The 27113-nt window shown below is 41.7% G+C and overlaps 2 protein-coding genes across 3 annotated transcripts in view; both read right to left on the bottom strand.

Annotated features, from left to right (window-relative positions):
- The window catches only part of DCHS1 (dachsous cadherin-related 1), an 81310-nt gene extending 76552 nt beyond the window's left edge, over positions 1-4758 (bottom strand). For both annotated transcript variants that reach the window (XM_069107856.1, XM_069107857.1), the window contains exon 1: positions 4470-4758. The gene's annotated coding sequence lies outside the window, so the exon portion shown is untranslated. The remainder of the gene's footprint in view (positions 1-4469) is intronic.
- A 10564-nt stretch (positions 4759-15322) lies between these two features.
- On the bottom strand, positions 15323-23716 carry MRPL17 (mitochondrial ribosomal protein L17). The gene is made up of 3 exons (XM_069107848.1): positions 23471-23716; positions 23190-23258; positions 15323-15898 (listed from the first exon to the last, which is right to left on the bottom strand). Exons 1-3 carry the CDS (start codon positions 23642-23644, stop codon positions 15641-15643), a joined length of 501 nt encoding a protein of 166 aa, XP_068963949.1. The 5' UTR covers positions 23645-23716; the 3' UTR covers positions 15323-15640.
- Positions 23717-27113: the final 3397 nt, after the last annotated feature.

The raw sequence follows: 27113 nt of genomic DNA, 5'->3' as shown, positions 1-27113 counted from the left end.
AGAGAGAGAGAGAGAGAGAGAGAGAGAGAGAGAGAGAGAGAGAGAGAGATAGCAGAGAGACAGAAAGGTAAAGGGAAATAGAGGGTGGGGAGGAGGGGTATAAGGAGTTTGAAGAGAAGCGGGGAGAGAGGCAGCACTGGCTCACTGGAATTTAATTGAGACAGAAGTGGACACACTGGGAATACAGAGGGGATACTAAAGGGGCTGAAGGGAAAAAGAAAAGCCAGGGAGAGAGAAGAGGAAGTACAGAAAGGAAAGATAAGAGAGACAAGACAGTATAATGGGTACAGAGGAGAAAGTACGGGGGACTAGGAGAAAGAGACAGGAGACAAAGAGGAGAATCCCAAATTGTGAGAGCTGGAAGGGAAAACCACAGGATCACAGGAATCAGATCTGGAAGAGACCTCAGAAGCCATGTAGTGCAATTGTCTCATTTTACAGATGAGGAAACTGAGGCTCAAGGAACTTAAGTGGTTCCCTCAGTGTCATGTGCTAATTAATCAGGGACTTGAACCCTGGTCTTCTGACACCTTTAAGAGGAAAAAATCAGGGTAGAAGGGAAGGACAAAGATTGACTGAGAAGCTATAAATAAATGATTATTAAACTGAATGGCAAAGGGAGAACTGGATTTTTGGAATGGTACTAACAAATTTGAGCGCGTCCAGATAAAGGCAACCTGTTTGAGCCTGCAGGGGACCAGAGGGATCACTCAAGGAACTCAGAATGCTCCACCACCTAAACTGAAGACCTGGGAACAGGGAAGCTATTGGGAATTATTCCAAAGGCTTCCTGTGGCAGGCTTTGCCAAGCTGAAACAGTCTGAAGCTTGGGCCTAATGTCCAGCTATTGACTGAGGACCAGTTTCCAAAGTTTGGAAAAGCTCATCACTAGGCTGGCTACTACAGGATGAATTTTTCAGCCATGGAAACGTTCAATCTATTTCCAGCACTACTTCCCACTTTTTGGTGGTTTATCAGAGCCAGTTCTTCTTTCCTAATCTCTCTGGTTTCCTCTTGTCTTTAGATCATACAAAGTAACAGTCTTAACAGAAGTCACTGTTCATGTGCCTCTGTTATGAATAATGATAATTCCTTGTATTTGCATAGACTTTACCATACACAAAGCACTTTCATGGACAGTTTTTCTGTGGCAGGAAGGGAAGATTATCCCCATCTTAAATCATGAAACTGAGGCTCAGAGAGTGGGAATATTTCACCCATGGTCACTCGGCAGAACCTCTATGTAGCAGAGCTCAGCCCTCTAATCTTTGGAATCTAAGTCATGTTCTTTACCCTCTACTAGGCTGCCTTTTATATCACTATCACTCTCCTTGTCTTCTCTTTGAAGGCTCCCCATCACAAGTCATGAAATATTCTTTTTTTCTTATTTCCTTTCCCTTTGCATCTTTTGCCATTATCTATTTTTAAATGTATCTTTCCTCTGCTCACTTCTTTCTTCCTATTCTATTTTCCTCCACTGGCTTCCAATGCTTGGAGTATCCTCCTAAATTAACCAGGTTAAAAGTTGTATTTTAATTCATTAGGGCCACTAAGAGACCTTTCTGAATTTCTACCCCATCTTCCATGAATAGCTATTAACATTTTCTCTTTTTAAATGACTCTAAATTTTTCCTATTCACTTGTGGGTGAATAAAAATAAAAATAATATAATATAATATATAATATAAAAATAATAAAAACATTTTTAAAAATTTAAAAATTCAATTAAACACCATACAGTTGTGTGGACTCCTTCCCAGCCACCCCCATAGGATGTAAGATCCCTGGGGATAGTGACTTTCCACTTTTTGTCATTCTGTCTCCATTACCCAGCATAGTGCTTGGCCACATAGATGTTTAGAGCGTATTTGTTGAAATGTTGAGCTGATTGTTTTGCTTGGCCGGAGAGAGCACAACTAGGAGAAATGGGTGGAAGCTACAGAGAGGCAGTTTTAGAGTTGATATAAGGAAAAATTTCCTGACAATCAGAGCTGTCAAAGTGGAATGAGCTGCCCTGAGAGGTGGCAGGTTCTCTTCACCAGAGTTCATAAGATCATACATCTAGAGATGAAAGCCCTTCATAAATCATCTGGCCCAACCCCTTCACTTTAACAGATGATGAAACTAAGCTCAGAGAAGTTACTAAGTGCTAAGGTCACACAAGTAGTAAGTGGCAGAGCCAGAATTCAAACTCAGGTCTGGTGAGCATACACTGGGGCACGCTTTCCCCAGCCCCACACTGACTCTCAATATTCAAACACCAGTTAGGCAATGACAACTTCTCAAGGTTACTGTAAAATGGATTCTCATTAAGGTATTTCTGTGGAGTTCCTTCTTAATCTGGGATTCTGTCACTACATGGAAATAGAGGAGAGAGTGGAAAAAGAAAAAAGGAGGGATGGAGGGAAATGAGAAAAGACAGAAGGGGTTATATAGTGAAAAGAGTAAGGGAAAAAGGAAAAATAAGCTGAAGAGAGAGAGATGAAGAGAAAAAAGTATAGATTGGAAAAAGGAAAACACAAAGAGAGAAATGTGGAAGGAAGGGGAGAGAACAGCAAGACAGAAAGAAGGAAGACTAAGGAGAGACAATGACAGACAGGGGAGAGAGGATGGGATCATAGAGGAGAGAAAAGGAAGAAGGAGGAGAGATAAAGGAGACTAAACATAGGACAGAGAAGAAAGAAAGTACAAAAAAAAAAAAGACTACCTTTCCCCTTACTTTTAGGACAGTGGAGCAGAAGTAGCCACTTTTTAACATCCTAGAAGAAACTAGTAGTGGACATGAACGAAGTCTTTCCCACTGTGGGGAAGCCCTGGAAAAGTGGGACATGGAGCTGAGAGAGGTTGTGGTCTCTGCATCAGAAAAAAACCTGTCTGTGTGGGAGAGAGAACAAACTGTCTCCACAAAAGGACATGGGGAGGTCAAGGAACTATGCTCCAAACACAAGCTGAGGTACAGCCTCTGGGAATGGGTGCCAGTGATATTTGCAGGTGTGAGTGTGGGTGGATGCACATGCTAGGAATGACTGGCTTCAGGGAGTGGTGGCTTCTCCTTTGGGGTGTGAGGGCAGCTGAGACTAGAGGTGTGTGGGTGGCTGTGTTGGTATTTGAGGTGTTTAGGCAGCTGTTTAAGTGGGTGTGTGTGTCATGTGTGGGCAGGTGTGATGGGGTCTCCTCTGGTCTCCACTGAGAAAGTCTGCTGTGGTATTGGTGGGCTGCTGTGATAGTATCTCCTGTGGGGGGTTCAATCAACTGTGAGTGTTATGTGGAGTTTGCTTTTGGAGGAGGAGCTATGTTTCTTTTTTTGTCTTCCTATCCCAATTACCTGGCATGGTGCCTGACACATAGTAGGCTCTTAATAAATACTTATGGATTAAGCATGTGGGTGACTGAGACAGTGCTTCCTCTGGGATACTTGAATGGCTATGGCAGTGTCCAGGGCATGTGAGCAGTTGTGATAGTGTCCGGGAGTTTGCGGGTGACCACAAGGCACAATATTATCCCGGCCCTTGACCCTGTGGTTTCCAGTCCAGCCTACTCCACACTGCATTCATTGTGCCATTCAGATCCTCCCCTCCTCCACACCAGAGACTAAGGTAACTAGCCCCCTTCCAAACCACAGCTATCCTAGTTCAGTGTGACTCAAAACATTTCTCCAATTCTAGTTTCTGCATCTCCAAAGACAGACAGACACTGGGCAGTTCACACTCTGAACAGGATCTATGTTGATCCAACTGAAACCCTAGGCAGTGTCTTAGCCTAGAGACCTGGGAGGTAATCTGATCCAATCCTCTCATTTTAGAGCAGGAAAGGAAAGAAAAGACCCAGATGTGTGACTTGCCCAAGGTCACACAGTAAGTTAGTGATACAGTGAGGACTAGAAAGCAAAACTCAACTCCCAGGCTAACCTTCCATCTTTTTCTTTACGATTCTTTTTTCTCTGTCTGTTTCTCTTCTCTTTCTGTTTCTCTCCATTTTGGTCTCTTTGTCTCTGTTTCTGTCCCAGACTCCACATGCAAGACGTCCTGATACATATATATGGGTGTGCACACACACACACACACACACACACACACACGGAAAGCCACTCATCCTACTCCCCCGAAGCCACACGCTCGGATACACACGCTGACCCACGGACACGCAGGCACACTCGCAGACGCACACATCCTCCCACAATCATACACACTCCAACACGCCCGGCCCATCCAGGCTCCCCGCACTCACACACTCACACGCACACGCAGGCCCCCGACCCTCCTCTCGCTTCCCCCCCCTCCATCCCAGTCCCTCCCCATATCCCCATTCCTCCCTCTCCCCCCCCCCCCCCCATTGTCTCCCGACTCAGAACAAAGCCCCAGCTCTGCAGCTCGGGGCCGGGACAGGGGGAGGACTCAAGGGGAGAGGGGGAAGGGGCTGGGGGCCTCGGGCGAGGGCGAGAGGGCCGGAGGGGCCGGGCGGGCACTGACCTCACCGCCGCCTCCACCCGCGCCTCGTCTCCTAGCCGCCTGGGCGGCCCGCTCCGGGATCCGCTATCCGCCCCCCGGGGCCGCGCCCGAACGGGGCCCGGAGCTACTCATCCTCCGACGCTTTCGCCTCTTCTTTCTTGGACTCTGCCTCCGCCGCCCCGCTTTGGCTGCCCGTCAGGTCCCCACTCCAGTCCCGCAGTTCGGCCGTCAGTCCCTCCACCCGTCTGTCCGGGCGCCGCCTCCCGCTGCCGCCGCCGCCGCCGCCACCGAGGAGCCGAGATTCCCCCCGCCCCTCGGGCCCCCCCAGCCCCCCCCCCCTTGTAACCCGAGCCCCCGCCCCCCTCTCCGCGCGCCCTCCCTCTCTCCATCCCCCGCCCCCGCCCCCTCCCTTCCTACGTCCCGGCCCCACTGCCTTCTCCCTAGCCCTCCCGCCCTGGTCCGGACCTCCTTTCCCAGACTCAGGCTTTGGGTGAACCCAAACCTTCCCGATTTGGTCCAGATCGACCTTCTGCATCCTATTCTCTCCCATCTCCTTCCCGTCCTACATTTCCAGGAGGGGTTTGAACTAGATGATCTCTTAAAGTCCATTCCAGTTTGAAATCCATAATCCTATGATCCTTCTCTTTCTCCCTCTTGGCATTTTTCTTCTTAACCCCTTCTTTCTCCCTAATCTCTGTCTCTTTTATTCCCCGTTCTCTCCTCAACCTCTTTCTCTCTCCTTCCTCCATTCCCCCAAATCCCTAATCTTGATCTTTCTTCCCATCACCCTTATTTTCTTTCCCATTTTCCTCTCTCTCTCTCTCTCTCTCTCTCTCTCTCTCTCTCTCTCTCTCTCTCTCTCTCTCTCTCTCTCACTCTCTCTTTTCCTCATCCCTTTGGTCTTTGATCCATCCCTTCCTGTCTCCATCATATCCTTTCCTCCCCACCAACCTCTGTTCTTCCAGTATTTTCATTTCCCCTTTCTTCTTTTCGATCCCCTTTTCTTCACTTATCTTTTATCCCATCCCTTTCCGCTCAAATACTCTTCTTGTATTCTCTCCCTATGACATTCTTTCTCCTATCCCTTGCCTTTCCATCACCCTTTCTCTCTATCTTATCTTCTTTTTCCCTACTCTCCTTGCTCCTTATTCCAGAACCAAAGAATTGAGAGACCTTAAAGTCTACTTTAACTCATACCTGAAAAAGAATACATTCTGCTTACAAACCCAATAGACTTTCCTGCCTTTCGTTCATGGGAATATAGATTTGAAGTTGGAAGGGATCTTGAATCATCTTGACCAACTTCATATTTTACAGACTTATTAAAATGAGTCCCAAAGAGTTTAAATGACCTGCCCTAGGTAACACAGGTAAAATGGCAAAACAAGGATTTCACTCGAAGCCATTTAATGGAAAGCCTAACCCTCTTTTCACTGAGCCATGCTGTTGGGAAACTTCTAGTTAAGGGGAACCCATCCCACTTTGGGACAGCCCTAATTTTTTGGAAGTTTTTCCTGACATTAAGCCAAAATCTTCGTCTTTGCAATTACTACCTTATTCTGCCATGGGGGACAAATAGACCAAGTTGTATTCCTCTTTCCTGAAATAGCCCTTGAAATACTTGAAGACAGCTGTCATGTCTCTCCTAAACTTTCCTCCCCCCACGTTAGCTTAAATATTCAAAGTTCGATTAGGTGGTCCTCATATGACATAGTTTCCACACTCCTCACCATACTGATCACTTTCCTCCATCCTCAATTTACTGATTCTCTTCTCTCTTTCTTCCTGATCACAGTCCTTTCTCTTCTTGATCTCTTCCCCTTCCTTACATCTCTTCTTTCATTTCCTTCTCTTCCTTTATCCTGTCTCCCTTTTCTCCCCTTTAGTCCCCTTCATTCCCTTCTATTACTTCTCTCATCCTTTTCTCTTCCCATTTTTTCTCCATCACCTTTTCTCTGTTAACATCCTCTTTTTCCTCCCCATTTCATGCTGCCTAAATTTCCTGCACTCCTTTTCTTTTCTCCTCCTATACTCTTCCCAATAAATTTTCCTCTGTCTCAGCCTCCCTCTATTATATTCTTCTCTTAATCCCCATCCTTTTACCCTTTTCCTTTTCTTTTCCTCACATTCCTTTCTCTCCCTAATCCATTCTCTTTCAATAAAATCTCTCATCCCTCCACTTCCCCCTTTCATTTCCCTTTTTTCTTAAGTATCCCTTCTCTTTTGAATCCCTTCCTCATGGATTTCTTCCATCATTTAGTATGCTTAGATTGCAGTAATAATGCACTTGACAATGCTTGTGGATACAATGTAGAAATATAGGATAGATGATAGCATAGTTGGATGACTTTTGAATTGGTGGAATGGACTGATGTTAACTTGAATAAAGTTTAGTAAGGACATTGGCAAATCGGTATATGAACAAAAGATGACCAATATTTTGAGGAGACTAGAAACCGTTATCATATGAGGACTGCCAGAAGAAACTGAAGATGTTTCTGGAGAAGAAACAGGGAAATGTAATAGTTATCTTAAAATATTTGAAGGGTTGTCATGGAGAAGAGTTCTGCTTGGCTATAACGGGATGGGGAGGGATAAGCATTTATTAAGTCCATACCATGTGTCAGGCAGGATGCTAAATATTTTACAGATATTACCTCATTTTATTCTTACAACAACCTGTGAGGTAGGAGCTATTATGATTCCTATTTTGTAGTTGAGGACAGAGGCAGACAGAAGTTAAGTGACTTGCCCAGGGTCACATAGCTTGTAAGTATCTAAGGTTGAATTTGAACTCAGATATTTCTAACTAATGCAGAATAAGATGGAGGAAGGTCCTTAGTGAAGTGCCTCAGGGATTTATACTTAGCATTGTGTTAATTAACATTTTTATCAAAGGCTTAGACAAAGGCAAAGATCAGGTACATTTGTTAGATTTGCAAAGAAGCCCAGCTAGACAGCTAATGTGTAGAGAAGTTCCAAAAAGACACTGACAAGCTAACATACAGTGCTGAACTGAACCAGATGAAATTCAAAAGGAATAAATATAAAGCTCCATACTTGAGTTCTAAAAATCAACCTCACAAACATAGGATTGGGGATAACATTCCTGTGAACAAAATCTGGGTGTTTTGTGGACTACAGTCTCACTATATAGCTGCTAAAAAAGCAAAAGGAAATATAACTTTAATATTAGAGGCATGATGTCCAAGACTAGAGAAATGACATTCTTGCTGTCTTCTGCCATTGTTCAGATCATATGTCTAGTGTTCAGTTCTGGGTGCCACATTTTTGGAAGGACATTATTAATAAGCTAGAGTTGGTTCACAGTGGGGCAGCTGGGCTAATGAAAGGTCCTAAGATCATGCCATGAGGATTTGTGGAAGGAACTGGGGATATATAATCTGGACATCTACAAGGATGACATGATAGCTGTCTTCAAGCACTTGAAGGACCAACTGCTGGAGAAATTAGATTTGTTCTGCTTCATCGTAGAGGGCAATGGGTAAAAGGAATTCGCAAAAACTTTATAATAATTAAAACTATCCCGAAGTGAAACATTAGATTGTTGTCAAGGGAGATATTAGATTGTCTGTCAATTATTGGGAATGTTGTAGAATGGATTATTTATCTGGTAAGGGTTGGACTCAATGACCTTTAAGGTCTTCTCCAACAATTAGATTCTGTAATTCTATGCAAATGATTGACTTCAAATCAATTCAACAAACTTATTAAATGCCTCCTGTGTCTCAGACGTTGTATGTTGATTGAATGAATGAATGAAAAAAGGTATTTATTAAGGGTTACTATGTGCTAAAGCTCCAGGGATGCCATACAAAAGCAAGATAGTCCTTGCCCTCAGGCTGATAATGTGTAATGGCAGTGGTGGTCAACAGTGAAATAATATAGTCTCTGAAGAGTTAAAAATGGGAATTACTCAGAAGAGGATGGTGAGTGTAAGCAGGCTACAACATGGAGTATATATGGAAAAAAAAAGTAAAGATTTTACCAGAGAAATGTCTGATTGAAAGCGATGGCCTGGTCACATGGCATAGGATTGTCAATATGGAGCTGAAAGACTTCTTGGAGGACATCTAGTCAAGCCCCCTCATTTTACAGATGAATAAACAGACCCAAGGAGATTAAATGACTTGCCCAAGGTCAGACAGGCAGCTAATGACAAGTATGGGATATGAACACAGGTCCTCTGAGTTTAGAGCTTTAGTACCATTTTGATATCAGGAAAAGGTGAGGAAGGCCCCCAGGATGTTAAATGGATCTCTAATGGGGAATTATGGAGAGACAAGAGTTGCAAAGGATATGCAGGCATGGCTGGGTTGTGGTCCATCTACAAACATACATTTGAGTATATCCACAGCACTATGCTAAATTATAGTGATAGAAAGACAAAAATGAAGTGGTTTCTGTGCTTAATGAGCTTATATTCTACTGGGGTGGAGGGGGAGGGAAAAAGAACTAGGGGAAAATGTAAGACAACCAAAGATTCCTAAATATAAACCTATGACTGACCTCTCACTTGTGTTCCAGGTCGTTTATCTTAAACTTCTGAAATGACATCCCCACTAATGTGTACAACCAATTCAATCTCAACAGATTCCAGATCAAGGTAGTATTTCCTCCTTTCCCCAAATCTGTTTGTTCCCCTTCTGACTTTACTACTTTGTGGCACCACCATTCACTCAGTCTGTTTTAAGATTTGTTGTTATATTTGACTCTTTTTCCTCAATTCTCATTTAACCAAATCCTCTTGTTCTCTCATCCCATTCATCCACTCAGCTCTATTTCCACTAATACCACTCTAGTACAGGCTCTCATCATCCCCTTGGACTACTGAAGTAGACTCCTTATCAGGTCTTTCTAGAGACTTCCTACCTCCAGTCTACCCCTAATATCACTGATGGGTGTATATGATAACACCTCTGGCTATAGCAGTGCTCTGGTCTTAAAACCTTTCAATGATTCCTTGTCTTACAGGGAAAAAAAAAAGATTAAATTCTTCTAGCTGTCACTCAAAACTCTTTTCCATGTGACATCACCCTATTACTACAACCATATCTCATGACTCCATATAGTTTATATTCCATCAAAACTGGACTATTCTCTATCCCCCAGACATGCTGTTTTTCTGCCTTGGTACTTTTTCACACATATGCTCTCTTTATGCTGGGAATGACCTCCATCATTCTGTTTCCCCTACTTGTTTACATTATTATGTATGCTTTTAAAGCCAACTCAGACACCACCTCTGTGAAGAAACCTTTCCTAACTGTCCTCAATTAGTAATGAGTCCTTGCCTTGGACCTCATATAAAACTTCACTCATATTTCTCTTACAAACTTTTGTTATTTTATATTCTAATTATTTTTGTATGTGCCAAACCCTACTTACCACTAGACTTTCATGAGGATGAAGACCGTGACAGGACAAAGTCTATGACTTATCTAAACTTTGTTATCTTACCTGGAAGCTAAGCTTTGTATGCAATAGACACTTAAAAAATGTACATTCAATTTGAACAATTAGATAGAGCATTGGAAAGTTGGAATATGTTCAAAGGAGAGCTACAATATTGAAAGGATTGGAAATCTTACTGGATCAGGATTAAAGGAACTGGAGAAGACTTGGGGGAAAGGGAATAATTTCTATCATAAGTATTTGAAAGGTTCTTATATGAAAGAGATACTAGATTTGTTTTGCTTGGCCCCAGAAAGGTGAACTAGAAGGGTTGTAACTACAGAAAGGTAGAGTTAGGCTTAATGAAATGCTCTGTATAACTTATTTAATAATTAGAACTATCCACAAGTGAAATAGGCTGGTTCAGGAGATGGTTGTTTTCTAGTGGAGTCTGGAAGACCATTTATTAGAATGTTAGAGAGGGAATTCCTGTTTAGTTAAAGGTTGGACTAGATGACCTATGAGGTCTCTTTCAAATCTTCAGTATTTAAAAACTGGAAACAATAGTTAAAAAAAAATGTTCTGTCCAGTTATGTAGCATGCTACCCACCTCCTCACAGAAATTATGGACTTATATATGTTTTTTAGACATGGCCAATATGGGAATCTGTTTTGCAGGATTATGTCTATTTGTTTGAAGGTTTTGTTTTTAATGGAATGAGGGAGATGTTGGGGACAGAAAACGCATTTTTGCTAATTGAAAAAAATTTAAGTAACTCAAATGTGGTCTGAAGGCAAGAGAACGGACCTATTGCCATACCATACTTCTACTAATACAGCCTAATGCCACATTTTACTACTAAAGGTCTCCTTTGATACCTTGCTATGGCATGGAACTCATGTTAGCAGCTTTCTAAAGAAGGACCCCAAGGATCTGTTTCCTTACTATTTTACCTAGACATGGATAGAGCCTCATTAAATGGTAAATGCTTAGCATTTGTTGAACTGAAAGACTATTTTAACATGTATACTTAACAAGTTTGCAGATGTCATGGGAGTTAACATAATCTAATGGCAATAATAATCTAAAAAGATAATGATTGGTTAAAACAAAGGGTTTAATCTAGTAAGATTAAAGTTAGGGATAGACATAACATTCTAAATGTGGGTTTAAAAAATCAGCTACACAAATACAGAGAAGTGGGGTATATGTGTTGCTAGAAAAGTTTTTAGGGAAAAAAAGATTTGGGCATTTTATTGAACTTTAAGCTTAAAATGAGCCAACAGTATGACATAGAAGACAAAGAAACAAACATCTTAAACCTCATGAATAGAAGATTTCTTTTCATCTCTTGATGGACAATGCCCCAAAGAGACCTAGAACCAGGATTCCACCATTATCATCAAAAGAATGATCATGGTCTGGATTCCCTTGTTTCAGGGAGTGACAAATGTCTAAATTACCTCTTCACTGTATGAGAGAAAGACCAATAGAATATGAGCTACTTAAGGCCAAGGACTATTCCATTTTTGTATTTCCATTACCAGGAATCTAGCATCACATAGTAGGTACTTATACAAGTCGATTGACCATAGCTAGAATGTCCTCACTATTGCTATTTGTGGTGACCCCGGCTAAGATTTGCATCAGTGTCATACAGATTGATCAGGGTCAGTATTCCTCATCATTAATTCACACAATAGCCTAGGCCAAGATTTCCCATCTCTTCTCTGAAGAATGTTCTCCATCACTGTCCTAAAGACTAACTAGGGTATAGGATTATCCACTGAAGTCCCAGAGTTGCACTAGAGTCAAGATTCTTCTCCTTCCCCACCTCTTTCATTCCTGAGAGTAACCAGAGCCAATATTCTCTTTCACTTTCCTAGAGGGACCAGGGTCAGGAGTCACCTAGCACTCTCAAAGGGACCAAGCCCACTTGGATTACACTAATATTGTATACAGTGTATCCATAATCCAATATAATACATACCAATGCACATGTTCATGCACTCATTCACTCTTTGAAGGCAGGGAATTTTTTTTCCCCCATTTTCTTTGTATTCACAGTTCCCAGTACAGCTAACTACCCTCAAGTGCCTGTCTTAGCCTTATCAATAGGCTGTTCTTTCCCTTTGCCTCAGCAACAGCAAAATATCCCAATTTTGGTACTCAGGAAAGTCCAGATCTCCCATACACCCTGACTCCAACATATTATGTGACTGAAATATAAAAATACCCAGAGTACTGAAGGCCACTGAAGTTTTATGGAATTTGTCTCCCAATTGGTGATCCTTCTCATTGACCTGCCAACCAGTGGTCTTTATTCCACAACAAAGGTGATAAATTAATGTTTATTGTACCGAACACTCTCAGTTGCTATGTCTAATTCCATTATTATCCCATATCTCTCCTCCCTTTGGTGAATAGATTGCTCGAGATGTTGATCTACAATAAGTGCCTTCACTTCCTCTACTCTCTCAACTCTGTTGTCTGGCTTCCAAAATCATCATTCAACTGAAACTACCCTTTCTGAAGTTACCAATGATCTTTTAATTGCCAAATTTCATGGTCTTTTCTTAATCCTTATATTCTCAATCTCTTCAGTCTTTGACCTTATCCATCATCTTGTTCTCCCTCATGTTTTTCTTTCTAGGTTTCTGTAATACTGTTCTCCCGTGGTTCTCCACCTACTTGTCTGATGGTCCTTAGTGTTCAGGTAGTGGGGTTTGTCCTGGGCCCTCTTCTTTTTCCTCTTTACTATTTCACTTTGTGACCCACTGCCACGGTTTCATCTCCATGCTGGTGATTCTCAGACCTACTTATCCAGCCCTAACTTCTCAACTCAAATCAATTGTCTTTTGGGACACATCAAATTGAATATCCCATATTTTGAACTCAACATGTCCAAAACCAAATTCATTTATTTTTGAGAATCTTCTCAACTGTCCTATTGTTGTCTACGGTACTACCATCCTCAAAATCTGCATATTATCCTCAATTCTTCACTTTTTCACCCGTCCTCCCCCACCCCATCCAATTTATTGCTAAGTCTGGCCAGCTGCACCTTTACTACATTTTTTCCTATATACTCTATACCCTCTTACACTGTCATGACCCTGGCACAGGTTTTCATCACCTCACACCTGGCCTACTACAAAAGCCTCCTGATTGGTCTCCCTGCCTTGTCTCTCCCCTCTGCAGTCCATCCTCTATTTGGGTGTCAAAGCGACGTTCCTAAGGCACACATCTGACCGTATCATTTGTCCTATTCGATGAATTCCAATGGTTATCACCTCCAGGATAAATAATCCTCTGGCATTTAAAGCCCTTTATAAGCTCCCCCCTTCCTTGCTTCCTTCCAGTTTTCTTACACTTCATTCACTTCTACTCACTCTGTGATCCAGTGACATTGGACTCTTTGCTGTTTCTCAAAAAAGATACTCCATCTACCAACTCTGAGAATTTTCACTGGCTGTCTTACACATGTAGAATGCACTCCCTTATCATTTCTGCCTTCTAGCTTCCTTCAAGTCCCAGGTAAAAATCCTGATTTCTAAAAGATTTTTCCAAATTCCCCTTGAGGGCCTTTCCTCTGTTGATAATCACCAATGTAACTGGCATAGCTGTCTGTCCAGTTGTTTTCATGTTGTCTCCACTAGACCGAGTTCCTTAAAATCGGGGGCTCTCCTTTTGCCTTTCTCTTACCCCTAGTGTTTATCACAGTTATCTGGCATAGACAACAAATGCTTGTTGACTTGACTTGAAATCCCACCACCATCCCACAAAAATGTCCTAGATCAAGACTTCTCCATCACTTGTAAGAAATAAGTGCTGGGATTCTCTCACTACTGAATTAGTGACCAAGGTTAGGATTTTCCCATCACTGTCTCCCAGAGTGAACAGGGCCATTATTTCTCCATCATGGTCCTACACACGAATAGGGCTAAAATCCCCTCATAGACTCACAGAATTACCTGAATCAGGATTTCCTTTCACTGTTTTAAGAAGCAACCAGGACCAGAATTTCCCATCACTATTCTACTGTATGTCTAGAGAGGAATCTTTTCCCATTATTTCTGAGAGTAGCCATGGTCTAAATTTCCTATTATTGTACTATAGTGAATAAGACTGATCAATTGAAACTAATTCAAGGATGAGGATTTTAACTTTCCCAGAATAACCAAGGCCTAGATTCTTAATCATTATGTGCAAAAATGACCAGGGCCAGTTTACATCACTGAGACCAAGGTCCCTTATTATTTTCCCATCAGGTAAATAGCACTAGAATTTTTAACGATACCCAGAAATGGCCAGGTTTAGGACTCCTGATCCATGTCTGGGTAGTGACTGTCCCTAACATTATCCTACAAACAAAACCTATTGCTAGGATTCTTCCATTACTATGTAATGAAATGACCAGGTTCAGGACTGATCAGCACCCCGATCTTTTTTCCTGAAACCTGGGTCAAGACTTCCCCACAAATTCTCTTAGGGTTACCATACTTTGAATCACAGTCCAAAGAAACAGCAAGGGCAAGTATTTCTTCATCATTTTACTGCAGAATAAGCAAGGTCAGGATGCCCTTAAAACATTATTCTTAAAGGTACCCAAGACTAGCATTTCCTATTATCTCAAAGTGACCGGGAGAGAGAACCTTATTTTAGCTGTCAGTTTATCACCCTTCTTATTATCTCTCCAGGGAGTAACCAGTCAGAGGATTCTACCCCTGACATTCTCACTTAGTTTCCAGAATGTAATTCCTTATCTACTTTTAAATCTTATATTGTGCTAATCTTGTGATAGTTGTGGGGTGTGTATTTAGGGGTGGAGAAAAGGGTGTTGACTTCGGATTTCCTTTGGTTCTGTGGCACCTAAAGCTCTGACGAGGCTCCCCATATGAATGACTCTCATTGCTTGCAGAGCCGGATTTCCTCTCTCCCCAGAAAGTAGACTGAAAGTCAGTACATGGGAAATATTTCCAGGAAATTCCCAGCAGGATCTGCATCCTGATTCCCACCCTAGGTTGACCTTACTGAAGCTGGTTTTGGGATTCCCCCTTATCACACCCATTCATATGGGTTAGCTCATATACATGTTGGGGGGCACTCGGATGTTCCTCCCCAGTTTTATATGCATCTTCTTCCAGCCATCCCTACAGTCTTCAAAGTCTTGGGGTCTAATGATAATCCCCACAGCTGAAATGTGTAAGTGGGGAGAAGAAGAGAGTCAGGGTACAGAGAATAAGCTTAGCCTACCCAAGGTTACTATGGACAGTTGAGGAAGAAGTTTTGTGTGTTCCTGCCTGGACACAGAAGGATAGTTGGAATGTTCTCTAAAGCTTCTGGTTTAGGCAGGAGACTTAGGGGAATCCTTTCCAGAGCCAGGTCTTCCAGAGAACAGTCTCACCATGGAGGCCAGAGAGAAAGGGACAAAAACAGCATTCCAACTACACACAACAACTGTATAGGAACCATCTATTGTACAAACTAAAGCCTATCAGTTCGTCCTTCCTTCCTCAGGGCAGAACAAAATGACTCCAAGACAATGGCCTGCCCCACACATGCACATTTATCTCTTGCTCTGTTCCTGTATCCAGTGTAGCTCAGCCTGAGGTTCCCTAGTAACAAGGGAAGCCGGTGACCCTGAAGTTCCAGGGAAGTCAGAGAACGGAAGGCAATACCAGGTTGTTTGTCCTCATAAGCTACCAGGCTGGAATACCCCAACAAGAATGCAGTCTTCTGGGCTGTGCTGCTCTGAACTACACCTTTGTGGGCTTTATGCAGTAGAACCTGGGGGCTTCTGTTCCAGGTCCTGGCGAAGGCCCACAAGTAACTGATTGAGGAGTGTGCGATTATTGTCCCGACGTGGCAGCACCAATGGAGGGAGGGGGTTCCCCTTGTATTCAATCACTGCCATCTTGGCCCGGTCCAGGTTTTCACGGTTTGGAATCTGAAACATTCTTGTATAGCCCCCAGTTTGATTACTGAAGCGAGGGGCCAGTGTCTGGAACAACTTTGGGATCAGGTCCTTTTCCTGTGGGATAGAAGTGAAGGAAAGAGGCAGGAAACAGTTTGAGTCACAGAAATGTATCATGAGAAGTCCCTGTGCCCAAGTGACAAGAGCCCCTTTACACAATAAAAGGATACAGGTAAACTCTCAGGGTCTGTCTGTCTGTCTGTCTCTCTTTCTCACACACACTCACATACACACACACACACACACACACACGAACACTGGAGGATTTAGAGGGAACAGTAGACATCAACTCTAAGAGGCTCTTTTACACTTAAGGAAATAGACCCAGAGGCAAGATGACTGCCCCAGTCCACATGGCTAATAAGTAGCAGAACTAAGATTTATGTTTCTATAACCCAGTGCCTTGTATACTGTAGGAACTTAATGTTTGCTGAATTTAATATACAGACTTCTAAACTGTTTGCTTTGCATTATACTGTGAAGTATATAGTATGCCTTACTCATCTTACATTTATGGACTAGGAAATTGGGCCGAGAGATACTGAGCTAAGCCCCCAAATTCAACTTCTCATTCTAAGATCAGTATTCTTCCCACTATATCAGTCCCTCTCAGTGATTCAAATAGCCAGGGGAGGACAAGGAGAAATATCAAGCTTAACAAAGAAGAGATAATAATGACATTTACATAGGGCTTTAAGGTTTACAGAGCTCTCTTACATACATTATCTCTTTTGATTCTCACAATTCTTATGGGGTAGGAATCAGGACTGCACAAGCATCCTATCTTGAGAAAAGGTGGGAAGCATGATAAAGCCTCAGTATGAAGCCATTACAGAAGCAAGCAGGATCAGGAACACTTTTCCATAGCAGACTGGCATAAAATTTAGCCACAAGAGCTATGAGTAAGAACAGCAGTGGACTGAGGATCTTGCTTCCAGTAAATATGGAGTACGAGGGAACTACAGAGACTGCAGGAGAAGTGATGCTTGTGCTTCTGACAGTCCTAGGGAATAGTTACAAATGAACAAAGTGAAGGTTAATTTCCCCCTAGAGGAGGTAAAAGGACTGAAAGAAGAAGGCCCTTCTACTCTTCAGGCTATGAGACATAAGATCACCTTCTTGGAGTAAGTGGAAGGAGAAAAAGTAGCTGAAGATGTAAAGGAGAACCCTATCACATGGCAGAATGTGAGAAGAACTACTAAATACCTGGAATTAAGTAAGAGGTATAAGCTTCTGCCTGCAGATGAGGTGATTAGACTTTCTCAGGTAGCTCAGGTTCTTGAGTTTCAGGGAATGATGCTGTAGAGATCCACAAGTACCAACCAGAGAAAGAAGGAATGAACAACAGTGGTGATTCCCTGCTGGCAATCTGCCACTTCAATACAAATGATGGAGAGGCCTCTTGCTTGTTTTGGGGTATACAGCTGAATGGGACAGAGTCTCCAGAGACATGTCTTCTTGTATTATTTTCTGCATATGGTATTTAGATTTTAAAATTTTGATTCTGACAGAAAGACCTGTGATTTTTAAGTTGTTTCTGCCAGCACATCCTTTGTCAGTGGCTTTGGCTTACAAAGAATTTATGTGTTCTTTTAACCTATTACCTCTTGCTTCTTTTCTACTACATTTTCCTCCACTTCAGTAACTTTAAAAAATTTTTTTTTTGCCTTTTGGAGGGCAATTGGGGTTAAGTAACTTGCCCAAGGTTACACGGCTAGTTTTTTTGTGTGGGTGTTAAGTGTCTGAGGCCGGAACCGCACACTGGTCCTCCTGACTCCGGGGCCAGTGTTTTACTCACTGCGACACCTAGCTGCCCCCACTTCAGTAACTTTTGTACTATAAATCTGTTAGTCTCTCACTTCTTTAGAGATTTTCCATTGTGGATTCAACTTTTTCTAAATTACTTGAGTTTTAAATTCTATCCTGAGGGAATCTAATGAAAACTAAGGTCTACATTCTAACCCATGTTCATTCCTAATTTATCCTTTTATGGAATTTATTTCTTTTTTAAACCACTCTAGAGTTTCATATTGTTCCATGCTCTCTTGGGAAAGTCCATAGGTTTCTCTATTTCATCAGAGAATTTTATATTCTTGTAGAGAATTGACTACATTCTTTTTTTAAGTACCCTTTTTGTTAACATACCTGTTTGTGTTCTGGGCTTTTATTAAGGACTTTTCTCTTTAAATCTTTGGTATCATACTTTAAAAAAATCCATCACTTACTTTCTGATGCCTTCCCCTTTGTTGGTGGCTGCCTTGGCCTTGCTGCATGGAGGTTGGGGGATTGAAGAGGGATAGGGTTTCTAACCAGAGTATCATCTTGGGGAACAGAATTGGCCCCAGATGGGTTTGAGTCCACTATTCTTCAGGCCCAGAGAACATACTCACGCTGTCACCCTGTTCCAATTCCTTTCTCCCTGACTGGGCTAAATCACTATATTGGCACCGGGCAGAGGAAGATATTACAGCAGAATCCTGCTGTTGTTTATCCTTCATTCTTGAAGAGGACCATGACATCAGGGAGGTGATGCCATCACGTACAAGTGAACTGGAATACTACGTTGGGAGGAATCCCAAGATGAGGCCTTGCAGAAATGTGCAAGTAAACTTCTACTCCTGCCTCTGGTTTGTGAAGGCTGGTGAAAGAGGTGCAGAGTAAGCAATTAAAGGATTAGAGCTCTCTGTTGTTAATCATAAGGATTTTTAGCTTATCAGAGTTCTGTCTCCCTTCTATGGATTTAGCTATATTTAATTTACATAATTTCTTTTTTTTTTTTTTTTGGAGGGTTGGAAAGTTGGAAGGGGTTTGAAGAAAGTAATTAATTCATTGTACCAGCCACGTGACCCTGTCCCTTGAAAATTGTCACAACCATTACCTACTCTGGGTAACTCATGTAGGGACAAATGATACTATCAGAAGGAACTGATAAATCATTGCTAGGGATGAAGTTCTGGGAAAGAAACTGAAGATCGTAGGGGAATGGGTAGTGTTTTTAATCACTGATGCTGACCAAAGGTGGGGTCTACAAAAGAGAAAGGCAGATATGAGATATGATTAGCTGGTTAAGAATGGTATCTGAGAATGGAATTTGGCTTTCTAGACCATGGTTCGGAGGAAGCAATGGTGGCCAAGAATGGTATGTACATCCCAAAGGCTAGTAAAAATATGTATGGCAGGGGGTTTGCAAATCTGATTAAGAGGGCTTTCAAGGGGAAAAGGAAAGTGAGGGAGATAATAATCTCTCACATAACAGAGAGTATAGCAGATGCAGCAAAGGCTGAAAAACAGTGGAGGACTTGTAATTTACAGGAAAACTATCTAAGAGATCTAGGGGGAAAACCATGTCCTCATATGTCAATATACAAATGCACTAAGTATGATTAACAAAGAAGGAAAACTAGAGTTCCTAAGACAAAGAGGAACATTATTACATTATAAATGTCACTGACATTGCATAGAACAGGACTTGTGACTGGAATCTAGTTATATTTTACTAATTCAAAAGGAAACAGATAAAAGGGCAATGGAGTAAAAGTCTCAATAAAGGTGTAGCTGAATGAAGAAATTCAGGAATCAGAATGCAGAAGAGCAAGGTGGATGGTTTTAGGAAAGAATCAATGGAGGAAGAAACAAAGGGGAAACTATCAAAGGAGTATATTACAAGTCACCTGGACAAAAAGCAGAGTCTAGAAATAGATAGAATTTATGAAAAAAGATCCCAAGCCTAGCATGAAAGCATTATATAGGAGTCATGCAGTATTTCAATTATCTACAAATCTGCTATAGCTTTCTCTGTCACAGTTAATACATGACCTGATTCTCTCCAATAAGGAATAAGCTACTGAGGCAGAAATGATGGAATTAGGAAGGTATGGACAGAATTGGCAATTACAGAAAGGGGAGGAAAATCAGGCAAAGCCTGAGGCATATCCTGATTTCACTTTCCCTTACGTCATAAATCCAATCAGTTGCCAAGTTCTGTGATTCTACTTCCACATCTCTCATATATGTTCCCTTCCCCTTACTCACATGGCTATTACCTCTTGTTTGGACTATTGCAATAACCTCCTAATTGGTTACCTTGTCTCAAATCTATCCTCCACTCACTGGTAAAAGTAATCTTCCCAAAGTGTATGAACATTTTCCCTCTACTCAATAAATTCCACTGGCTCCTTATTATCTCTAAGGTGCAATACAAACTCCCTGGTTTCGCATTTTAAAGCCCTTCACCCGCTGGTTCCAACTACGTTCCAGCTTTATAGCCACCTTACACCCCTTCCTAGAAGGTATGGCTCAGCCAAATGGCTTTCTTACTATCCCACACACAGGACAGGATGCTCTATTTCATGCTTCTATGCCTTTTCAGAGGTTGTGCCTAACTGCTGGAAGAAGCTTCCTCTGAATCTCTTGCCTCTTCAATTTCCTTGTTTCCTTCAAAGCTTAGTTCAAATGTCGCCTTCAACACGAAGCCTTCTTTGATATTCCCAGATACTCATGACTTCCTCTTCAATGATCTATTTATTTTGTATATATGTTTATACTTATTTCCCCTCATAGCATGTAACCTCCTGGAAGGCAAGGACAATGTCATTTTTACCTTTTTATCTCAGCACCCAGTACAGTGCCTAATAAATACTTGTTAATTTGATTCCTCATCTCAAAGTTTGTTTCTTCTCCCATTCTACCTCCCTTCATTCTGGTCACAGAAGATGAAACTGTTTTCTCCTTTGAGAAAGCTAAGCCCTCCAACTAGGCCCTAGTTTGTTTACATCTTTTCCATGAGCCTGGAAACACTAGAGCCCTCTTTTTCTCCTGGTTCCTTCTCCTTAACCCACAAATAGATTCAACGTTTCCCTTAAGAATTGCTTCTCTTTAGCCTGCCATTTTATCAAAGTATTTTCCTATTTTCTTTTTCTCTTCTCTGCTAACCTGTTAGAAAGGGTGGCCTATGCTGGAGCCCCTCTATAGCTCTTCTAACTTTCAGCCTTCTCTTTTTATTCTTTAAAACCACACTGAAGGGGCGGCTAGGTGGTGAAGTGAATAGAGCACCAGCTCTGGAGTCAGGAGGACCTGAGTTCAAATCCAGACTCAGACACTTAACACAAAAAAACTAGCCGTGTGACCTTGGGCAAGTCACTTAATCCCAACTGCCCTCCAAAAAGCAAAACAAAACAAAAAAAGCCCACATTGAAGCTGTTGTCTCAAAGGTCAACAGTAACCTAGAGGCAGCATGAGCCTGGATTCAGGAAGATCTGAGTTCAAATCCGTCATAAGGCACTTATTAGTTGTGTGACCCTGAGCAAGTCACTTAATGTTTACCTCAGTTTCATCAACTACAAAATGGGGATAACAACACCTACCTCCCAGTGTTGTTGTGAAGATCAAGTGAAATATTATTTGTAAGAAGGGCTTAGCACAGTGCCTGGCACAGAGTATGCACTGTATAAATCCTTATTTCATTCCCCTTCCTTCTCCCCTCCCCCTAAGACTCTCAATTAGCTAATCTAATAGAGTCCTTTTTCTTTTACTTCATTGCATCTGTTTACACTTTTTATAATTAGAGGTTTTTTGGAAGATATCTTCAATTTCTCCTTTCTATACTCTTCTATCCTAGGCTTAATATTGCAAAAATTTGACTTTTATTGTATGTTTATCTCTTTTAAAAATATCATGATATTGAAGGCCATTTAATTAATACTAGAGCTACAGGAGCCTTGATCCTAAATTTAGAGCTGGAAGGGCACTTAGAGGTCATCTAATACAGGCCTTTATTTTACAAAACAAACCACAACCAAAACACCCCAATACAATAGCTGGCTCCAAATCCAGTACTTTTTCCACTGTCCCATGAAATAAAACCCAGTAATATGACATGATTTTAGAATCCATTTTTTTTTTTTGGTAACACAATCAATATAAAGAGAATGAATTCTTGCATCACAGTAATATCTTTACTAATTGGAGTTCATAGTGAGTAGGTGGCATTTGCTACTGAACAATCTGGTAGAAGGAAAGCCTTTTGTTCCACTTATAGTGAACGTATAAATCTACTCTAAAAGAACAGTCATTTAACCATATTCCCTCTATTCCTTTCCATCATTTTGCCTTGATTCTGACTGCATTTCCTTTCTTGATATAGTACTAGACTGACAGAACAAAGAAATCCTGTTAATGCTGTGCATCTAACTTTCAGAAAAGCTAGAGGAACAAAACTACAGACTGTTAGAAGCAGAATTTTAGTTTCTCAAATTTGGGACTAAATAGAAATTTTAAGACCTTATTACTTAGCTGAACTAACTAGTACTCTAGTCTGGGTCACTTGTTATTGATCAAGATTAACCACCTACCTGTCCAACTGGCATCAAATGGATAGTATGAAAACACACTAACAGTTTTTATTATATGTCCAGATATATAACAAACCAGTTCGTTCTCATACTTTACTATTACTTGAATCTTTGTAATATACTTAACTCATCCTGCAGTCCTTGAAACTATGTTGTTGACAATCATGAACTTGTGTTACAAAATGTATCTTTCATCTACTTTCCCTTTCTGCTTGACAGCATTTGTTGATTTGTAATCTTAATGCAAGCTTTGTGGTCTGAAGTTACTGCTTAGAATTCTAGAGAAGCTGCTTGAAAGTTTATTTAAACCCCAGAATTTGTGGGTCAAATTAGGATACTTGGTTGACAGAGAAAAATCTTCTCTATCAAGCAAATATACTCCAAGCAGTTGCTCGATACAATTGATACTGTTTCTAATAGGTATTGTTTCTAAATGCTGACAGCAGTCAATCTTGATGTCCTTATGTTCATTCTACAAAGATATACAATGAATAATATTCAGTTATGATCTTCATAACTGACTAAATGGTATAGATAAAAAATCTTGAATAATGGATTTCATGTCACAACAATGAGAGGTCACAATAACATGCTGGAGGGTTTTGTCATCGTCTCTCCTGTTCAACATTTTTATCACACTGAATAAGGAAAACAAAAAGCATGTCTGAAAATTTGTGGATGATACAAAGTCGGGAAGAATCGCTAATATGCCAGGAAACAGAACGGGGATCCAAAAAAATTTCTTAAAAGATACCAACAATGTAAACAATCTAAAAAAAATCCAAAGAAAAGTTAGATACAAATAATTGTAAAGTTCTTCACTTAAGGTTAGACTATCAACCGCACCAAGTACGGAGGCGGGCGAGACCTGGCTTAGCAATGCATGGGAAAAGAAAAAGATTCTGGGTAAGGATGAAGTCAACCTAAGCGTTGCAGGGCTAACCCAAAGTCGTATTTCATAGTCGGCCTCGCGCGCGCATGCGAACTTGCGCACTCACCGTTAGCCAGAAGTCAGCCATCCGCATCGCCTTCTCATTGGTGTCTCCCAGCTTCCCATAGTCAATGAGCTAGGAGGAAAGGGGCGGAGTCAGCGGCAGGGGGCAGAGACTGACGCAGAAAGCACCTCCCAGGCTCCTCCTCTCGCCACGTGTACCTTTCTTTCTTTCTTCCTTTCCTCCTTCCCCCTCCCCCCCCACGCCATCCCGCCGGCAGGGCTCTTTCCACCCACTCCCGGAAATCCCGCCCCCTCCCCTTAGGTCAGTCTGCCCTTTGCCATTACCCGCTCAGCATAGCCGCGCATCTCGTCGACGCGTGCCCAGGGAGCCTCGATACGCTCATGGCGCACTAATCCTGTTAGCAGGTTGCGCAGCAAATGGATGCGGGATTCGGGTCCCAGGCCCAGACGGCGATACACTCGCCCATGAGAGATGGCAGCGACAACAGAGAGCCGCATGTTGGCCAGTTACTCCCTTCGCTACCCGGAACCGGAACTACATCAGGAATTGGAATGTGCACGCCGGCGTTGGCCGGAGTCCAAACTGACTGGAATTGCGCATGCGTAGTGGACGGTGGCGGTGTACGTGTCTGCGCATGCGTTTGTGCGTCCGCTTTGGTGGCTGTGGTAGGTGGACTGTCGGACCGCACCTATTTAGTGAGTAGGTTGGCGTTGCGGAACGTACGTGGTACGTGCGCTACCGGGCGGGGATAAGGAGTGGGTGCTCTTTAGTTTTGGCTTTCAGCTGTAATGGGCTGAGGGCATGGCGCCATCTGGTGTCCTAAAGGGAAGATTAGAGAATGCCTCCCTAATATCGATTGTCTGACGTAGTCCTGGAGATATAGCGTTCGTCCAATAATAACCGAGCGTCTCAGAGTTACCCGGGTGTTGTAGTTCAGGGCTTGGTGCTTCTTGGACCCGTTGAGTTCTTGATTTAGACGGAGATTGCTCATGCGTCAGTACTGCACTAAACCTCTGATTGGGCTGAGTTACAGCTCTAGGCCCTCCAGGGGCTTGTGTATATGTGTATGTGTATTAATCAATCTGCCAACATTTATTAAGCGCCTTCTATGAGCCAACTACTGTGTTAAGCGCTGAGGAAAGAAAGAAAAAAAGAAGGGTCCAGCTCTCCAGGAGATTACTTATGGGGGGCGGAGGGGCATGCAGAAAACTATATGAATATAAAATATAAATATAAAAAAGGTATAGATAGGATAAATTGGGAATAATCTCGGGAGGCACTAAGGTTTAGGAAAACGGGGAAAGGTGTTTTGGCAGACATATGCCTGTATATTTGTGTATATAGGCGCCCTTGTGTGTTTCTAGATGATATGTTTGTCCATGTGTGTCTACAGACATATTTTAGATATAGATTGCTTCATTTTTAGATCTAGATTAAGTTACTTCATCTTGGTTATAGGTAATTGAAGGATTGCAGTAGTTTGATGAATAAAAGAAATATATAGCAATGTATATCTGTAAAAAAGGAAGTTAGGCTACGTAGTGCAGTGGATAGAGCAAAGGATTGGGAGTCCTGAAGACCCATGTTCCTGAATTCAAATCAGGCCTCAGACACTTATTAGTGTGATTCTAAAGTCATTTAATACTGTTCGCCTCAATTTCCTCATCTGTAAAATGAACTAGAAAAGGAAATGGCAAACCATTTCCAGTATCTTTGCCACGAAAACCCCAAACGGGGCAGGAAGAGTTGGTCATGACTGAAATGACTAAACAACAACAAATATCTGTAGGAATAGCAGCAGGGAGTATATCCTTTTCCAATAGATATTTTTTTGCTACAATCACTTGCATGTACCATACATAACTGCAGTTAATCGTCTCATATCTTTTATGTCTTTTAAAAGCAGGTGTTTCTTTACTGTGCTTCCCCCAGCTCCCATTTATTACTGTACTTGGTAGTGTAATCAGTCAGAACAGGGTAAGAATTTCCTTTGATTTTGTTGTTATTTTTGTCTGTAAAGTGTGCATTTGTATACAGATATCTCTGTCCATTGCAGTTTAAACATTTGTTGTGCATATTCAGCACCTTCTCAATTCCACCAGCTGCTGTTAACATCTGATTGGAAGGTTAGAGGGTGTCACAATAAAGTCCTCCCAATGTCTTTCCTCATACAGGGCTCAGAACTTTTCAGGAGCTCCATTTTCCTTCACCGACTTTGCATAGTTGCCATTCCACTGAACATTATGCCTGTAGCTACAGTCCAAACATCCTCCCCAACCTCTTCCCTTTTTTTCATTTTGTGTTATCTTCCCCCATTATATTGTAAGCACCTTGAGGGCATGTACTGTTTTCCTTTTTCTTATTTGTATCTCCAGCTCTTAGTGTAGTACCTGACACATAGTAGGTTGCTTTAAAAAAATGCTTATTCAGTTGAATGAATCAACAGAGTATTTGGTGTTAAGAAATTTTCCTACAATTATATGAATAAATCCCAGTGCTTAGCACATAGTAGGCACTGAATAAACATTTATTGACTGACTGGCCTTAATTGATTAGAGAGGATTTTAAAGATTTGGGTCACTGGATACAGGTGGAGAAGGCAAAAAGCAATCATCTTTCATCTTGATGAAAAAACACACATTACTTTGTATTTGGAAATGGTTGGTTGGTTGGTTGTTGTCTTTTGTTCTCAAAGAGGACCAAAATGATGTCACTGTGCTAGAGTCAAGTTACAATGTGTCCGACTGTGACTGATCAGACCAATCCGAGCTCTGAATAGCCTAAATGTGAACATTTAGGGTGAAGTATCTAAATTTGCACATCTCAAGTTTCTTTTGAGCCACTTTCAATTCTGCTTTGCTCATAGAGCACAGCACCTTCTCTGATGAGGGTGTGCCATGCTGAGTGGTCCTGTGCCAGTGTCTCCCATGTCTTGCAATCAATTCCAAAGTTCTTAAGGGAGACCTTGAGAGTGTCCTTGTATCACTTCTTCTGATCATCATGTGAGCATTCATTCTTGAATAACGTAGTGGTGGGGCAAGGTTCTAGCTGTACCTCTCTGTTTTTAGTGACTGTGTTAAAGTGGCTTCCTGTTCACCTGGAGCATAAAAGTTGCTACCCAGGTGGGGTTAGGGCCCCTCTGACATGATTGATGCCAGAGGATCATTTTAGTCACCACATCCTGCTTAATAGAACAAGTGTCATGCTATATAGAGAAGAGGTAGGTCAGGTCTATACAAGCAAATGTCGTTGCATCCTTGTTGCATATTCTCATTATGTTAGGGCCAAGTAAGCCTTTTATCAACTGTTCAGTAATCTATGAGTGCTTTATTTCATACCAGTATTTATCCTGAAATAACAGGGTGCTGGCATTGGGCCCGTACTTAACAGTGTGTATTCATGTATATACAGGGTGTCCCAAAAGTCTTGGTGCAATTATAAAGGTACAAACAAAAAAGAAAATATCTGAAAGGTTTTTAAATTTTAAAATATTAATATATTTATTTTTCAAAATCATTGTTATTGATGTCTTTTGATTTTTTTATTTTACCATAGTTTCCCCAAGTATCCTTCTCCATCTCAATCCTAGAGAAACATTACATATAACAAATACTATTTTTTAAAGACAAAAAAAGAAAAGAAAAAAATTAGCATAACTGATCAATACATCGAAAAAGTCAGAAACTGCCATGAGGGCCTCACACCTCTGCAAAAGGGTGGGATGGTGATGTCTTGTTATATTTTGCTTTTTTGAAGGGGAGAAGGTAGGGCAGTTGGGGCTAAGTGACTTGCCCAAGGTCACATGGCAAGTTTTTTTTGGGGGGGGTTAAGTGTCTGAGGCTGGATTTGAACTCACGTCCTCCTGACTCCAGGGCTCTGTTGACTGCGCCACCTAGCTGCCCCAGTAATGTCTTCTTAAAACTTTTTTTGGAACCACTCTTGTTCTTGACAACTTTGCAATATTAT

The sequence above is a fragment of the Petaurus breviceps genome, unplaced genomic scaffold (genome assembly GCF_028583685.1).
Source record: "Petaurus breviceps papuanus isolate PSGF00001 unplaced genomic scaffold, PetGlider_PUasm1.0 90294, whole genome shotgun sequence".
NCBI classification, from domain to species: Eukaryota; Metazoa; Chordata; class Mammalia; order Diprotodontia; family Petauridae; genus Petaurus; species Petaurus breviceps.
Note: the sequence above shows the minus strand (reverse complement) of the source record. Positions and strands in the feature narration are given on the sequence as shown.

Coding starts and splice junctions, on each gene's coding strand:
- MRPL17 (XM_069107848.1), bottom strand. CDS start 23,644: ATGCGGCTCTCTGTTGTCGCTGCCATCTCTCATGGGCGAGTGTATCGC. Junction 23,259..23,470: donor TGCGCGGCTATGCTGAGCGG/GTAATGGCAAAG, acceptor CTTTCCTCCTAG/CTCATTGACTATGGGAAGCT. Junction 15,899..23,189: donor TGGCTGACTTCTGGCTAACG/GTGAGTGCGCAA, acceptor TCTATCCCACAG/GAAAAGGACCTGATCCCAAA.